General features: G+C 43.4%; 1 protein-coding gene across 4 annotated transcripts in view; it reads left to right on the top strand.

The window, feature by feature from the left end:
• The window catches only part of LOC143300662 (CCR4-NOT transcription complex subunit 1-like), a 70,577-nt gene that overhangs the window by 36,371 nt on the left and 19,594 nt on the right, over nt 1-14,612 (top strand). For 3 of the 4 annotated variants that reach the window (XR_013057676.1, XM_076614495.1, XM_076614494.1), the window contains exons 29-40: nt 391-501; nt 1,999-2,193; nt 2,709-2,816; nt 3,618-3,788; nt 4,408-4,548; nt 4,978-5,133; nt 5,600-5,740; nt 6,152-6,256; nt 7,160-7,270; nt 8,864-9,145; nt 11,573-11,730; nt 12,101-12,311. Coding sequence is in view for 3 of the 4 variants with exons in the window: in XM_076614495.1 (XP_076470610.1) it covers nt 391-501; nt 1,999-2,193; nt 2,709-2,816; nt 3,618-3,788; nt 4,408-4,548; nt 4,978-5,133; nt 5,600-5,740; nt 6,152-6,256; nt 7,160-7,270; nt 8,864-9,145; nt 11,573-11,730; nt 12,101-12,311 (1,890 nt within the window). In the remaining variant the exon portion in view is untranslated. The remainder of the gene's footprint in view (nt 1-390; nt 502-1,998; nt 2,194-2,708; nt 2,817-3,617; nt 3,789-4,407; nt 4,549-4,977; nt 5,134-5,599; nt 5,741-6,151; nt 6,257-7,159; nt 7,271-8,863; nt 9,146-11,572; nt 11,731-12,100; nt 12,312-14,612) is intronic. The other variant, XM_076614496.1, reaches the window with a different exon arrangement.

Genomic DNA, 14,612 nt, shown 5'->3' with positions numbered 1-14,612 from the left:
GCAGGTTTTGTCTTGAACTCGTTTTCTCTTGTTTTTGCTGTCATGTCAGGCTGTAGCAGAACGTGTCTCAAAGCTATAGTTGTGTGTTTGCTGTTATATAAGACTGCAACAGAATGTGTTTTGTTGAAGCTTTAGTAGTTGTGAGTTTGCTCTCATGTCAGGCTGAAACAGAATGTGTTGTGTAGAAGCTATGATTGTTGTGTGTTCACTATAATGCCAGGCAGTAGCAAAATGTGTTGTTTTGAAGCTAAGGTTGTGATTATTGTGTTTCACATCGTGTAGCAGAACACGTTATGTTTAAGCTATGATGGTGGCTGTGTGTGTGCTGTGATGTCAGGCTATAGCAGTGTGTGCTGAGTTGAAGCTATGGTGGTGGTGGTCGTGTTCCAGGACATGGATCTGAAGTCGCTCGTGTACGAAGCGTACCACAAGGGAGCCCAGGAGCTGCTGTATGTCGTACCTTTCACTGCCAAGGTCCTGGAATCCTGTGCCAAGAGCAAGGTGAGGGGAAAAGAGTTGTTTTTTTGTGCCCCCCCCCCACACCTCCCTTCTCTCTTTCTTTTTTCTCTCTTTCTTTTTTTCTCTCTCTTTCCATCGTATAGCTCTTTTCCCCTCTCTCTCCCCTCCTCTCTTTCTTCCTCACCTCTTCCCCTTGCCCCCACCTCTTTCCTCCCCTTTTCTATTACATGCCGTCTCCCTCAAGCTCAAATACTTTCATTAACTCTCTCCAGACGAAGGAATGCATAAGCATTCCTACATAAAATGCATTTGGTTTTAGACGACGGAATGGAATAGCATTTTCAAGAAATAAAAATCCATCACGCGCTGTACACGTGATTTTGTGATTAGCCAAGCAGAGTGCGCTATTCTGGGTCACTCCACAATCAAATGGTATGATTGGTCAGCCTGCCATGTGTGGCCCATCTCGCACACACGCTGACAAAGTCACTGACCGGCCGTCTGCTCGCGTGCCAGTCTGTTAGCAAAGTGGGCTCTTCTCAAAATGTTGTGAAGCGAACAAGGCAGCGACGGCAACGTTTTAGGGTTGCCGAAGTACTTGAAATGCTACAAACTGAAGGGTCGGACATTGAAGAGGTGGATGATGATGAAGAAGAAAGTGAATTTAATGCAGAAAGCGAGCATGGGTATGGTGATTCGGGGTGAAAAATTGGCAGTATTTTTTACATATGGCAAAACTGTACAAATAAGATGAGAAATTTGTTGGGTTTTTTTTTTTTTGTTTGTTTGTTTGGTTTTTTTTATATATGTAATAGTTCAACATGTAATAAACCAGTTCTGAAAGTTTCATTTTCTTACTCTGTATTTTGTATTTTTGTAAAAAAAAAAATTTCCAAACCGTTACGAATGGGCCGTCTGTGGGGAAAAGCAAGGGAGAAAACTTGTCGTCCCGAGTGAGTTAATCAATAAAATCAGTGTGATAGCAGTTTGAGGCAGATGTGATGCAGCTTACATGGCTCACTTCATATGGTTTGATGCCTCCTTGAAACCAAATCCGTTGGCATATGACCTTTACCCGATGACTAAAAGATAGGAAATCAACATTTTGAACTTTTATTTCAGTTTTACACAGACTGAAAATTGGTCGTTATCGTACGTTATTTTCAGTATTTAAAATTATTAGTTTTACACGGATGGATACAGACACAAATATTCAGTCTTTTTAAAGCGAGTTTTAATATTTGACATTACTTTCGTTTGGCTTTGACTGGTTTTATGAACTGACAGGTGTTCAGCCCTGTGTGGTTGGACGGGTTCAGTTGCGCTGTACAATGTAAAAACCAACGTTTTAAATGTGCATATAAACACTAAAATGAAAAAGCGTGCATGCATAACCCTGCACAGACATCCAACCATACACCTGAAACATTATCAACTCACAAAATCGTCACACACTACTCAACACTTGTTTTACATATCATACACCACAATAGCCAAGTAGTCCATATTTCACTGTTATGTGGGGTGAATGTGATGCAGGTGTTCAAGGCACCCAGCCCGTGGACCATGGCCATCATGAATGTGCTGGCAGAGCTGCATCAGGAGCAGGAGCTGAAGCTGAACCTCAAGTTTGAGATTGAGGTTCTCTGCAAGACCCTGGGCCTGGATGTCAAAGACCTGGTGCCGGGCAACTACCTGAAGGACCCTAATCGCATGGTTCTTCTCGAAGTGCAGGTGTGTGGCTGTGGGTGTTGAGGGGTAGGGGGGATTGGTGGGGAGAATGGTCACAGTGTGGTGGTGGTGGTGGATGCTGTGGTGGGTTTGAGGGGCTCTTTGGCTTTGCTTTAGCAACACTGTGGTTTAGGAGAAAGGATGTGATGATAATATTAATTAAACTGTTAAAAGTATTTATATACTGGGTGTGTTATACTGGGGGAGAATTGGGATGAAGACAGTTCAGATGCGGATTCACTTACTTTCTCTTCTCTTGCATTTCCTCTACTCATCTCCTTATTATCTCTTTCTCTCTCTCTCTCTCTCTCTCTGTCTCTCTCTCTCTTTCTCTCTCTCTCTTGATCTCTTTGTCTCTGTCTGCCTGTCTCTCTCTTTCTCTCTCTCTCTCTCTCTCTGTCCTTCCCATCACACTCCCAATATTGAAAACTAAATGTCCACAAATCATGTTTCTTAGAAAACAAAAAAATGGCTGAACAGCATGGATGCTGATGAAATGTTTCTGCCGTGTCTCACAGTACCTGTCCAAGCCTCAGATCGCTGCTCCACCCCCTAAGGAACCAGAGGAGCCCACCATTGTCCCTCCACCCCCTCCCAACATTGGCCTCCCTTACCCTGTCAATCAGGTAACACTTCTTGACACTCTTACTCCGCTGCGGAGGGAATATAAGAGACTGTGGTTTGAAAGAGGAAATTGAAGGATTAATCAAGGCCGACTGACTGACTAATGGTGTTCTGCTGTAGTGATGTAACTTGAATATCAGGAATCAGGTTTTATATCAACAGAATGACTTGAGCTGTGATATAAGCGACAGTTACCACATTTTCTGATTGTTACATAGGTGGTGGAACTGAATGGTTATCATAGAAAACAGGTGCTGGGAGCATGCCATCCATGGATATGGTTGTTGGGGTTTTGGTGTTGTGTTTGTCGAATGTGAAGTGTTTGAATCTGGGAGCGTGGAAACTGAGTGGGTCTGAAGCTGATTGTAGAGAGAGAGATGGGGATGTAGAGGTGAGGGCAATCAGGGAGATAGGAAGGGGCACAATTTGTGTAAATATATTCGAGCGCTGATCTTGTACCTTATTCTTTATTTGTATAAAAGTCCATAAGTGCATGTCTTTTTTTGTCTTTTTTTTTTTTTTTAAACACAGGCAGTTTGTGAAAGAACTAACCCAGCTCCTGGATTTGGCAACATAGTCACTAGCAGCCCAGTGTGTGTACTGATACATCTTGTCTATTATGTCCAGTTAATGGCTTTCCACAAGTGAATCAGTTTTCCACTTTCACAGAGACCATCATTATAACAGGGTCAGGCAGTCGACCAGCATCCATCTGACTCAGTTAAGACCACTCCACCGACATGGTTTCTGTACATAAAAATTGAGAAGTCTCTGATAGCCTGCTGTCCTCTTTTGTTCACCAGCATTTTTTTCAGGTGCCGGTGTCCCTCCCCCCGCCAGTGCCGATGCCGCCACTGCCTGCTAACATGCAGACGTCCATGCCCCCACCACCCATGCAGCCCCCGGGCCTGGTGTTCGACAACATCAGCACCAATCCCAACAACTTCCAGCAACAGCTCACCTTCAACGAAAAGGTTGGTGGGATTTCTATTTTCCTGGTGTGTGTTTTGGGGGTAGTGGGGTGGACATATTTTGACTTTACAGGGACAGAAAGGGAGAGGTCAATAATTCTGCTTGGAATGGTCACAGTTTTGCTCAGAGTTTACAGGAACAGAAAAGGGAGGGGTCAAAATTCTGCTCAGACTTTACAGGGGTAGAAAAAGTAGTGGTCAGAATTCTGCTTATACTCCACAGGGGTAGAAAAGGGAGTGGTCAAGAATTCTGCTCGGAGTGGTCAGAATTCCTCTCAGACTTGACAGAAGATGGAGTGGTGATCATTCTACTTGGATTTTCTGGGACAGAAGACGAAGTGGTCAACGATTCTGCTTGGAGCAGTAAGAATTCTGCTCAGACTTTACAGGGACAGAAAAGGGAGTGGTCAGAATTCTGCTTTTTATGTTGGGTATGGTGGGGTTTTTTTTGTGTGTGGTGTTGTTGTTGTTTTTGGGGGGGGGGGTTGTTTTTTTTAATGTTTGTGTGTGTGCATTTTTTTTTTCCCTAATCCAAATCACATGTGAACAGTGACATAAAGTGGAAAACACTGAAGTGGAAGATGCTGATGTAAGATGATGCAATGGTTGACTGTGTGTGCAGCATCCCTTCCTTATTGCTCACCCGATGCTGATTCCCATCATCAGAACGACAGTGGAGCGGACCATCAACGAGTTGATCGGGCCCGTTGTGGATCGCTCTATTAAGATCGCCCTGACTACCTGCGAGCAGATCGTCAAGAAAGTGAGTACCTTCCATCCGTGTTATTTTTGTTGTTGTTTGGTTGTTTCACCCCTGCCATGAAGATTCTATTCTCTCAGTACAGGATATTTCACAATGACCATTACAAAGTATTTTCACACTCGTTGAATATGGCAATGTTTAAGGTAATAGTTACTAATGTTTTGAGATTACAATGATACACGGGTACCATTCATTTGTTTTATTTCCTTTACCAACAGAATATTCCTTTTGGTTTCATGTTTGTCAACAACCGGTGTTCTGTTATAGTTATTGTGTTGTTTTTCTTTCTGAGCGGTTAGTTTTTTAATGTGATTTTTTTTTGTGTATCTTTTTTTTGTATGTGCAAAATGATTTTGATTTTTATACCCATCCCGTCCTTGTTTCCAGTTTTGGAGAGTAACCTGTGCTCACATTGTTGTTGTTTTTCAGGACTTTGCCTTGGAGCCAGACGAGAACCGGATGCGCAATGCAGCGCACTGCATGATGCGCAACATCACCTGTGGCCTGGCGCTTATAACTGCGCGAGAACCAGTCCTAGGACAGATAACCAGCAACCTGAAAACTGCCTTCACCAACAAACTGGGGGTAAGGGTGTGTTGTGCACTGCTGGCATCTTGCACCATGAGAAAAAGAGTGGCTGTTTCTTGTGTGTATCTCGTTACTGATGCCCAATACGTCACAAATATGATCACGCAAATCAGTATTCTTCAGTTGCTTTTAAAAATGAAAAATATATTTTCCCTTTCAGTATGTTGAGCTCTTTGATTTATATGTCATCGTATTATGTTTGCTCACTAACTGTATAATTTTATGTTTGAGTTTTCACTTAGGTTCTTGTCTGTGAGTTTTCTATGAAAAGAAAATGAATGTGTGCATTAATTGTGAGAGTCTTGGGTACAATAATAATGGGGTCTAAAGGCTCCCTTTCATCATTGGGCCCAGGGTATTTGCAGATTAGAATGTCAAAGCCAAATACGAATAAATAAATGATTATACAATAATATCTTCAGAATGTGAATGGAGGGGTACATGTGTGTGTATGCGTTTTCAGCCCAACCTGCCTGCCCACAAAGATGTGGTGGATCAGGTGTCCTCCACCCTGGCCAATGAGATGGTGGACATATGCACTGCCTTCATCCAGAAAACAGCAGTGGAGAGAGCAGGGCCCGAAACCGACAAAAGACTGGCAGCTGTAAGTGATGTGATATGTTTGTGTGTGTGTGTGTTGATATGTTATGTCTGGGTGTGTGTGTTCATATTTTATGTGTGCGTGTCAGTTCAATATTTTATATGTGTTGCGTGTATATGTGGCACGCATGTTTGAGATGTGTGTGTGTATTTGCAGTATGGTTTAGTCTCTTCTACTTTACATACATGCATTGTCTGGCACTATTATTTTCTTATCCCCCATGCTTTTAAGATAACAGTGGAGTTTGTGCACAGCAAAGATACGAGACTTGCTTTGCTTTTCTTTTTTTCTTCTTTTTGTGTGTATGTTTATTGTGTATAGCAAATTTTGGTGACAGAATATATATGGGGGGTTGGGGGGGGCATTTATGTGTGTACAGTAAAGAATTAGAGTTGTGAGGTTGCCTGTGTGCAGGAATTTGATCTTCGTAAAGCAGCTCGCAACGAGAACCGAAGATACTGCGACCCAGCATGCCTCACTTACCAAGCTGAGAGGATGCCTGACCAGATCCGTCTGAAGGTCAGAGCTTGTTTCTTTGCTGCTGTTTGGTCTCTTGTGTACATCTGTTGACATGCGCTCGCTCTCTCTCTCTCTCTCTCTCTCTCCCCCCCCCCATTCTTTCACTCTCTCCCCCCCTCTCTTTCCATCTCTCTCACACACTCTTTCCCGCTTGCATTCTCATTCTCTTTTTCATTCCCCTTTATCTAAAGTAAATGTTTGTGTATCAATGATTTACAGAGTTAGTGCTGGTCTGATACAATTTTTTTCTGAAAAAAGTAGTATATGCTTACTCCGCTACCCTCAGTAGGTAAAATTCATTTATATTCTCATTCTCTCTCTCTCTCTCTCTCTCTCTCTGCATCCATCCCTCATTCTCTGTCTCTTCTCCCCTCTCTCTTTTGCTTTTTCCCTTTCCATCCTTCTCTTTCACCCCCTCTCTCTCCTCTCTCTCTGTCTCCTCTCTCCCTCCTGTCTGTGTCTCTTCTCTCCCTGTCTCCTATCTCCCTCCTCTCTCCCTGTCTTCTCTCTCCCTCCTCTCGCGGTCTCCTCTCTCCCTCCTCTCTCTGTCTCTTCTCTCCCTCCTCTCTCTCTGTCTCCTATCTCCCTCCTCTCTCTGTCTCCTCTCTCCCTGTCTTCTCTCTCCCTCCTCTCTCCCTCCTCTCTCGGTCTCCTCTCTCCCTTCCCATCCAGCTGTCCCGCTACCACTCTCCCCTTCTGTCCCTTGCTCCCTTTTCCTCCCTCCTACATCCAAAAAGCAGAAATATGCAGTTTTGTTTTATTGTTTGTTTTCTAGTATCCATTAAAAGTATTTCCATCCTTTATTCAATGTATTGATTGATTAATAATGTTTTTAAAATAGGGGGGAAATAATCAGTAATCAGTTACAACCAACGAGGTCACATACAGAGGGTTGTGTCACAGGTGGGTTCGGTGACCAGCCAGCAGCTTGCAGTGTATGAGGAGTTTGCACGACACCTGCCCGGCTTTATGCCCGCTCCCATGGAGTTCATGCAGAACCTGCAGAAGTCCATGGTAAGACTCCGCAATCTCGCTTATATGGCCCGGGTAAGGCCTCAGTGGATTGCTTGGGACAGCTGGTTTGTGCCATGGTTGCCAAGAGTGAGTGAACGAGAACCTTTTTTTTCTGTCGGTCTGTTTCTCTGTTTTTGTTTTATCTCTGGATGTGGGTGTTTGTGGTGGGGCAGCTCTCATGGACGACGACTTGTTTATCTGTGGGCATTGAGTTGAGTCGTGCATGGTAGGTATGTTTGGATTATGGCAGAGATAATTTTTGCAGTTTGTACATTCAGAGTTGTAGAGGTCTGGAAAAGTCTTGGAGAAATGAGATAAGTTTCAGAGGCTGGAAAGGTCTTGGAAAATCATGTTTTTACCCTTCAAGGTCTGGAAAAGTCTTGTAATTTTGATAAAACCCTTGACCAGCACCTTTCAACAGAGAGTGTAATGCATTGTAAAAAATTTTTAAAAAAAGACTTACAAACAAAAAAAAAAAGCAAGTAAGTGTTGATAATTTAACATTGACACTGGGATATCGGCTGAACTGTTTCGTCAGTGGTGTTGCAGACAGACTTTTTTGTCGGTTTGGTTTTGTGTTTGGTACGGAAAATGTGAAATTTTATTTGCCTTTTGCCCGCTGGAAATGGGAAGTGAGAGCCCCCATAATTCTATTGAGAGATTTTTATAGTCTAATAGTGCGCAAGGCTTATTAATGACGCAAGGCTTAATTTCTGCCCCAAATACTGTACCTGTACCTATTGTTAAGAGAACCCGAGGTAGAAGACCCTTGTGATTGAGATTGCGCCATAATTTTAGCTCGATTGACCAAACGAGCTAAGTAAGTTTTTGACCTGATACAAGTCTTCATCAGATACAAAACATGAGTGTCAAATAATTGATAGACAAACAGAAATACAAAAAAAAAAAAAAAAAAAACTTAGCCTGATGAAGAGCACAGGATCAGGAGTCAAGATGGCTGCCGGGAAAAGAGGGCGCTAGTCAGGGACACACAGGGGAGGTAACCTACTTAAACATAATTTTAGGAAGAAAATTTCCTATGTATTGTACTGAGCATAACATCATCAACCTAATAGCGGACAGTTTTTGTACAGAAAGCAAAAAGCCACATGTTTATGTTGTAGCAGAATCAGAACTATCTTATTTTAATTTCTCATCTTTTATGTACTTTTGTTTTTTTATTTGATTTGTTTACAAATCTGTTATTAGCTTATTTTGTTTGTTTTTTATCTATGTTTTTATTTTATTCTCTTTATCTCTTTCATTCATGCTGCCTTTGATAGGTATTCAAGGCCTGGCCAACATGTTGAGTCAGCCATCTGCCCTTTTATTTTTTTTTTTTCTTTAGCAAATATGGTACAGCACATACAGGTCAGATGGCACACTTTGATGCCTCTTTTTGGAGTGAAACTAGGATAGCGGCCATATCTTCATTATCATGTTTTGTTCCTTTCTTCCTCCTCTTATTCCTCATCATATTTTCCCCTCTTCTTTATTTTGATTGTAAAAACTGTGACTCGACTGCTCACCCTATGGACATAGTGTACCTCTGTTCCCCCTTGTTGACATACACCCCTTCTGTCCCACCGTCAGCTGGCCCCACCACCGCCACAACAGCCGCCGCAACCTCCCATGATGCCGCAGATGCCTCCACAGCCTCCTCCCAACGTGCCGCCGCCACCCCCGCCACAGTACGGGCAGGATGAGGTGACCCTTATTTACGACCGCATCGTGCGAGACCTGGAACAACACCTGCAGGTGGTGCCTGTGGTGCCCCAGAACCCCATGACTGTGCAGCTCCACTCCCTGCTAGACACCGCCATCACCACCCGCAATCTCCGGGAACCGCGCCATTCTGCCGTGCTCCTGCAGAAGGTGAGAGAGGGGGCTGTTTGTTGGTTCAGCTAGAGGTGGAAGTTCAGTTACATGTGGAGAGGGAGGGTGAGGTGGGGAGGGCTGTGCTTTGGTTCAGCAAGGGACGGGCGCAATAGCCGAGTGGTTAAAGCGTTGGACTGTCAATCTGAGGGTCCCGGGTTCGAATCACGGTGACGGCGCCTGGTTGGTAAAAGGGTGGAGATTTTTACGATCTCCCAGGTCAACATATGTGCAGACCTGCTAGTGCCTGAACCCCCTTCGTGTGTATATGCAAGCAGAAGATCAAATACGCACGTTAAAGATCCTGTAATCCATGTCAGCGTTCGGTGGGTTATGGAAACCAGAACATGCCCAGCATGCACACCCCCGAAAACGGAGTATGGCTGCCTGCATGGCATGGTAAAAACGGTCATACACGTAAAAGCCCACTCGTGTGCATACGAGTGAACGCAGAAGAAGAAGGAGGTTCAGCAAGGGGTGGAAGGTTGGTTACAGGTGAAAAGGTTTGGCAGGGGGAAGATGAAGGCATAGGAAGTAGACATGGTAACAATATTCTGTGGATTTTCGTGTTTCTTCCATGCATATTTATGTGCATATTTGTTGATGTGCATGAATGTGTGGTGTATGCAAGCATGTGGGGAAGGGGGAGTTGTGTGCATTGTGTCTGATTGACTGGGAGGTGTGAGCGTCTGCCTGCATTATGTAGGTACCAGCAGCCTCGCTTGTTAAACTGAAGCTAAGACTTAACTTGAGTAATGATTAAGAAATAAAGATACGTTTTATATGGAAATAAAGTTCACTTTCTCCTCTTTCCAATGCTGTTTTTGTTTTTCATCTGTATTTCATCTTTGTTGAATAAAGGAGTAAAAATCAGGGGTAGTCGAAAGGCTTCTTGCACGCCGTAGCCAACCACTCCGACGCATATTGCAAATACAGCGCATAAAAAATTATTTTCGCTTGACTTTAAACTTAAAATTCTCAGAATTGGTAAAAAAAAAAAAAAAAGAAATAGTAATTACAGATATTAAAGAGAAACTTTTAAAATTTCCTTTCGAAAGGCATACGCAACTACCGTGTGGTATTACTGGTGCAGACAATCTCTGAGTCAAAAGAGCGGCTGTGCATCATTCGGATGCTGAAATTATGGTAGAAGCTGAGCCAGACTTCAACAACGAGCTTGGTCAATTCTGAAACCTTTGAGTTTGTTTGATTATATCATCGATAAACATTAAAGAGCAGGTATTTTTCATAAATGAGTGCACGAAAGTGCTTGATCATCGGGAATACCCCATATTGCCATACCTCGTTTTGAATCTAACTGAAGCGATGATCGTTTTTTCTTATTTTCATGATGGAATTAATGATAAGTATGTTAAGTTGCTGTTTGTTAAAATGAAATTAATCAGCAGATATATTCTATAGTAGTGGTTTCACTTTTATTTACAAAACACAAATTATTACACAAAAAATTTTCTGTTTTTCCAGAACATCATTCCTGCAACTTGATACATGATTTTTTTTTTTTTTTTTTTTTTTTTTTTTTAAGGCAAAGAAAGAAAAAAAATTTTGTTGAATGTGACTTTTAATTAAAAAGTCATGGTAGTGTGTGTGTCTGCCAGAGGTAAAGCGAATAGTGGTGTGTATTTGTGCATGTGTGTCTGTCCTGTTAAAAAAAGAGAAGAATTTGATATTGAATCTTACAGATCGTATGAAATGGATCTTTAAAAAAAAAAATTCTTCAAATTGAATTATTGCTGTACCCCATTTTAAAGGCCTTGCTCAGCTGAATACCGATCACTTTATTTTATAAAAATAGCTTGATAAATGAAGAAACTGCACCTGTTGCTTTTTTGACAAATTTTGCCATATCAGAATTTGCAAAAATACTGGATTTTATAGCCCAATATCAATAAAAAAAAAAATCAAAAAAATCAGGTAATATAGCTGGAAAAAAATTAGGCATCTTTGATACAAACAAAATATCATTTTCATTAATTTTTAACTGTCTCTGTTGTTTAGTATACATGCAGTGGTGCTGTAAAATTGGAGATTTGTCCAAAAGCTCAAAATGACGCGCAAAAAAGCTAAATTTTAATGAATTTCAGTTGACTGTAACTTTGGTTCTAATACACATAGAAACATAAATTTTGTGTTGGAATGTTTGTTTTGACTTATAGTTTTAATCTAAGCTTCTTTTAAATGTTGTTTTAACAGATTTTTTTTTTTTTTTTTTTTTTTTTTTTAAGGTTGCCGGTACCTACATTATTATTGCTTTTGCTACAATTGTTTCCATACCCTGTTCTCTGTGTGGGTGGGTGGGTATTTTTGTGTTTGTTGTGTGTGACTGACTGTGAGGTTTGAGCATCTGCCTGTATTATTATTTTTACTACAATGATTACCATGTCTTCCTGTGTGTTTGTTGATCAGGCGGTGGAAGGGTTGCTGGAGCACTATATCCCTTCCAGCATCACCTCAGACCAGCAGGAGCTGCTCCTGCGCTTCCGTGAATGCCACCTCATGGTCCTCAAGGGACTTGCTGACTCTCGCGCTCTGGGCCCTGGCTGGGCTCCCAAAGAGATCACACGGTGAGTGGGTGGAGTTCAGTTCTGGGTTCACGTAGAGTCATCAAAGTTTGTATAGGTCTTGGAAAAATGTTAAACCATTTCCAGGGCTGTGAAAGTCTAGGGGGTGAGCGGGGGGGGGGTTGGGGGGGATGTTTTGCTGTGAAGAACAGTGTCGACACACAATCACTGAAGGCTGCTGTTGATAGCTGTGTTTGGGCATTATGAGTGTGCGTGCTTGCGTGTATGCTTTGTGTCTGATTGATGTATTATTGTAAAGCGCTTTGGAAGGTATGGGGCAGAATCAGTGATGTTAGGTGGGTTTTTTTGTTTTTGTTTTTTTACCTCTTTAAATGTATTATGTCCTGACTGGAAGGTGGTCTGTATTTAACAGATGCCTGATAGTGATGGGGCGAGAGGAGTCCAAGTACAACCTTGAGGCTGTGGAGACCCTGATGCGCAGTGGGCTGATGAACACCAGCCAGTTTGACGTCTACCTATCCAGCCTCTTGGACAACGCCTCCTCTTCTACCATCTCCTTTGTCATGCAAGTCATGGCCCGTATCTGTGCTGATGACAAGAACAGTCCTCACAGCTTCTCCGAGGTCAGGGCTTTGTGGGCTGTGGAGGGGTTGTTTGTGTGTATGTGGAGGGAGATTGGGGGGCGCTTGTGTGAGTGTGTGGAGGGGAGACTGGGGGGGCAGGGTGTGGTTTTGTCTTTTGCTTTTATTATTCATACACTGTGCCGTGTGCAGATGAGTACCTGAATATGATTTGGGAAGGTTTAAATGGAGGAAATAGGGGATTGGGCCCAGCCTTATTGTGCCAAGTCCTGGACTCAGTTGAATTCAGTGCCTTTATGGTTGTAAAGGGCCTCAGGACCATTCAAACATTGTATATACCGTACCTTGCCAAACTGGTGCAAATTGGCCTACCAGTTTCATCTGTGGGCCAAATTTTGCAGCAAACGCAGTACTGAGACTACCTCCACGATAACAATGTGCTATGTTACAGGCGTTGACAGTGTGGAGACAGCATGAAAAGTTCATAGGAGGGGACAGCATTATAAATCACAGCTTCAGTAATTTGAAAACACATACAGTGTATTAATAATCTCATTTTTCTTTTCCTTTTTTAAAAAACATGATTTTTTCTGAATCTTTAATAGTCATGAGTAGGTATTGAATAATTCCCACCCCCCAAAAAAAAAATCTTGAAAAAAAATCATGTCGGGAAATAGTCTTGAAAGTGATTTTTATATCTTTTTTATCATTGGAATGCTCAGAAAACTGAGAGGTGAACGGATGGTCCAGTCACAGTGGTGGCGTTTGTATTGCCATTTCAGACATGCTATGGGTCTGTGATGAAGGCATAACACAACAGTTTATCATCTGCAGTCACTTGGAACATTGAAGTTTTTGGACTATCCATGTTCATTATCAGTTGTTTCTATTTTTAGATTTATTATTTCCCTTTTACAAAGTTCATTCAATGAATTTCTTTATCTCTACTTACATTTCTTTTGAATATTCACCTTTGATTGCACCCTACATCATCCTGTTTCCCCTACCTCTGATTGCACCCTCTGTCATCCTATTTCCCCTACCTCTGATTGCACCCTATGTCATCCTATTTCCCCTACCTCTGATTGCACGCACCATCATCCCATTTCCCCCACCTTTGATTGCACCAGCCGTCATCCTGTTTCCCCAGCTCTGATTGCACCCTCCGTCATCCTATTTCCCCAGCTCTGATTGCACCTTACATCATCCTATTTTCCCTACCTCTGATTGCACCCTATGTCATCCTGTTTCCCCCACCTCTGATTGCACCCACCGTCATCCTATTTCCCCTACCTCTGATTGCACCCTCTGTCATCCTATTTCCCCTACCTCTGATTGCACCCTCCGTCATCCTATTTCCCCTACCTCTGATTGCACCCTCTGTCATCTTACTTCCCCCACCTCTGATTGCACCCTACAGCAGTGCTGAATCGGGGGCCCAGTCATTGGGGGTGCTTCCTTCTGGTCTTGGGCATGGCTGGTCGGCTTGGACGGACATGAGGTGGTTTATTCCTCTGCCGCTGATTCTGCGCACGCCGCTTTGACTTGGGTGGCGTGGTATATGGAGGGGCCCTGGTGGCCGGTCTCTTCAATGGCATAGAACCCTGGTGCCCCTGGGAGTTGTGGGCTAAATATGAGGCCACCTCCCTGTTTGTCTCTGCCCTGTGGCTGACAAAATGGGGCGCATACTGGCTGAAGAGGGAGTGCTGCTGTGCTGGGATGGACCGCAGGGCAGCTCTCTCTCCTCTACTGGAATGTTAGAGAGGCGGAGAACGGCATCATGCCGCGCTAGCACAGTATTGAAGTGAAGGCTGGTAGCTGTGTCTGCAGCTGCCGTGAGACCAGATGCTACCCTATTGCCAAAAGTGTTTAACCTCTGGTCGGTGAAGAGGCCCGGCGGGACAGAGAAAGGAGACCCCGTGTTTCTGATTAACCAGACGCTGTTCCCACAGCTCATTGGCCCTGTGGAGGAACGCGTTGAAGAAGGTATAAGCCGTGGAAACCTTGAGGAGGCAGCGGCAGGCCAATCTGTCCCACTCTGCTAGCTGAAGTGGGGAAGGTGGTGCGCTGTGAGACCAACATCCTGTCCTGCGCTGAGGGCTCCGCTTCCCTTTAGGCAGGGTGGTCCTGTGGAACTTGCCCGGGGAAAAAGCGTCCAGGGCAGAGAGGGACTCCCTGCCTGGAGGAGGGATGTAAGCAGCACCCCTGACAGTGCAGGCTGGCTTATTAAGCCATTCCTGCACCATTTCTGGCACTCTTGAGTCGTCTGGTGGTTCTGGAGTTAGAGTCATATGGCCTAAGGAGGGTCAAGGGTAACAAAGTAGCCTGAGGGACTGATTTGGC

The sequence above is a fragment of the Babylonia areolata genome, chromosome 26, assembly GCF_041734735.1.
Source record: "Babylonia areolata isolate BAREFJ2019XMU chromosome 26, ASM4173473v1, whole genome shotgun sequence".
Classification (NCBI taxonomy): Eukaryota; Metazoa; Mollusca; class Gastropoda; order Neogastropoda; family Buccinidae; genus Babylonia; species Babylonia areolata.
This window is presented reverse-complemented; position numbering and strand designations above follow the sequence as displayed.